This window comes from Lathyrus oleraceus, chromosome 4, assembly GCF_024323335.1.
Source record: "Lathyrus oleraceus cultivar Zhongwan6 chromosome 4, CAAS_Psat_ZW6_1.0, whole genome shotgun sequence".
Taxonomy (NCBI): Eukaryota; Viridiplantae; Streptophyta; class Magnoliopsida; order Fabales; family Fabaceae; genus Lathyrus; species Lathyrus oleraceus.
Genome location: NC_066582.1, coordinates 210786697 through 210788809, shown reverse-complemented (window position 1 = coordinate 210788809; position 2113 = coordinate 210786697). Strand labels below are relative to the sequence as shown.

At 40.6% G+C, this 2113-nt stretch overlaps 1 protein-coding gene across 1 annotated transcript; it reads right to left on the bottom strand.

Moving 5' to 3' along the window:
* Positions 1-458: 458 nt before the first annotated feature.
* On the bottom strand, positions 459-1454 carry LOC127136705 (uncharacterized). Its single transcript, XM_051063237.1, has one exon. The coding sequence runs from the start codon at positions 1452-1454 to the stop codon at positions 459-461; it is 996 nt and encodes a 331-aa protein (XP_050919194.1).
* Positions 1455-2113: the final 659 nt, after the last annotated feature.

The window sequence follows — 2113 nt, the reverse complement described above, 5'->3', positions numbered from 1 at the left end:
TAGTCATATGACCCCAACATTTCCCTCCATCGAATGATCTCGTCCATTTTTCTCTTGGAATATTGTCTACCCATTCTAACGCTTCTATGTTAACCTTACGTATCTCTCCCCTGTAGTATTCATATGTTGCCTCATTTAATGCATACCCTGAAAATGAAAATGAAAACTAAATTAGTATGTAGAAGTTAATGTTAGATATGGTAACAAAGATATGTTTTGGAAGATACCCATGTTAAATTTTTTTTCGAAGTTCCTTGTCTCTGAATTCCCTCATGAAGTTTTGCGCTATATGTCTGATGCAATAGACGTGTGAGGAGGGAGGGTGTTGCCATCCATTATTCGGGTTATTATAGGCACTCTTTATTGACTCATGTCGATCTGATATCAAACATAGGTTGGGTTGTGGTGTGACATGCATTCTAAGATTTCTCAAGAAAAAACTCCATGCTTCTCCAGTTTCACCCCTCTACCAATGCAAAAGCTATTGGAAATATGTTCCTATTTCTGTCTTGTGCCACAGCCATTAACAAAGTTCCCCTGTACTTTCCATATAACCATGTGCCATCTACTTGAACCACCGGTTTGCAGAATGCAAAAACCTTGATGCATGGTTGGAAAGCCCAAAAAAGACGGTGAAAAACTCTAGCACTACTGATTTGAGTCCCTTCATTTGAAAATATAGGAAGGGTCTCGAGTTCTATTATAGTACCTGGTAGAAATGTTTTCATGACCAGCAACCATTGCGGCAGGTCGTTGTATGAAGTCTCCCAGTTTCCATAAATAGCAGCGATAGCCTTATTCTTTGAAATACACGCCTTTTTGTAAGAGATTGTGTAGTTGAATGTCTCCCGAATATGAGCGATGATGTGTTTCACTTTCAGTGAGGCATCACTGTTGATTAGAGACTTGATATTGTTACATATTAGATTAGAGGCAAGTTTTCTATGATCTTGAGACATTGTGGAAGACATGCATGTGTGCGGGCCGCTAACCTTAGTGATCACCCACTTACCACTCCCCTTCCCCACATATGCTCTGCATTTGAAGGCGCATTCTTCGTTAACACACTTGATTATGAGTCGTTTAGAATCATACTTATAAACGGAATAATCAAGACAGTTTCTGATGTGAAATTGGCGAATGGCGAATACACATCCCTCTTTGCTATTAAATTCCATGCCAAGCAACCCCCCCTCTATCTGAAGTGGCTCCATGGTTTCAAAAATTGATGCATCTTCGTCAAGTGAGTATGTGGGATTTCTCATGTGTAGTGGTGGATTGTACAGATCTTGCACTTGATCTTGATGCACCACGGGGATATCGTTGTTAGAGTTATCACTTTCTCCACTGAAAAGATTATGCGTATCTACGTACCGCGCTTCTACATAGTCACTATCATTTCTGACATCCTCATCTGGAACTGGTGTCAACGACAGTATAGTCTCTTGACTCATTTGATATTGATGAGATTGAGAAGTTTGCGTTGGATACGTTACTTAATCACCCTCATCGTTGTCTACTAAGCATACGTATAACTCAATCACATCTGACAAATTATACGTCGAATGGCACTGGAACATTAACCCGACATCATTTTCGTTTTCTATTTTCGTTGTTGTATGAGTCACGCTGTTAACACCGTCCTTAAAACATGGATATCAATAATAAATATCAGTTATCTGTTGTTGGAGCTTGTTTTCGAGTCTTTCTTTTAGACGCGTGTAATTGGATCTGAGGTGTATTTTGAGTTGCTGTACGTTTGTGTTTTGAAATATGACTCCGATATTAACATCTGGAAAAATACTTCTATTATAATGGATTTGAACTGTGATATGGTTTTGAGCCATTGTGTGTATGATTTAATTTGAAAGTTAAAGGCTCAATTATATACAAGGGCTGTCTGGAATTGTACACTGTAGCCATGCAGAAGACGTCCACCATTTGAGATGGAGGACCTCAACTACCTCTACAAAGGTAGAAGGGCCCCGCCGTTTGAGATGAAGGGTCAAGCACGTGGGATTTCGTATAGCGTTGGGGTCCGCCGTTTGGGAAGGCGCGCGCGTGCAGGAAGAGCGCAGGGGTCCGTACGTGAAAACATGTGGCGTTGGGGTCC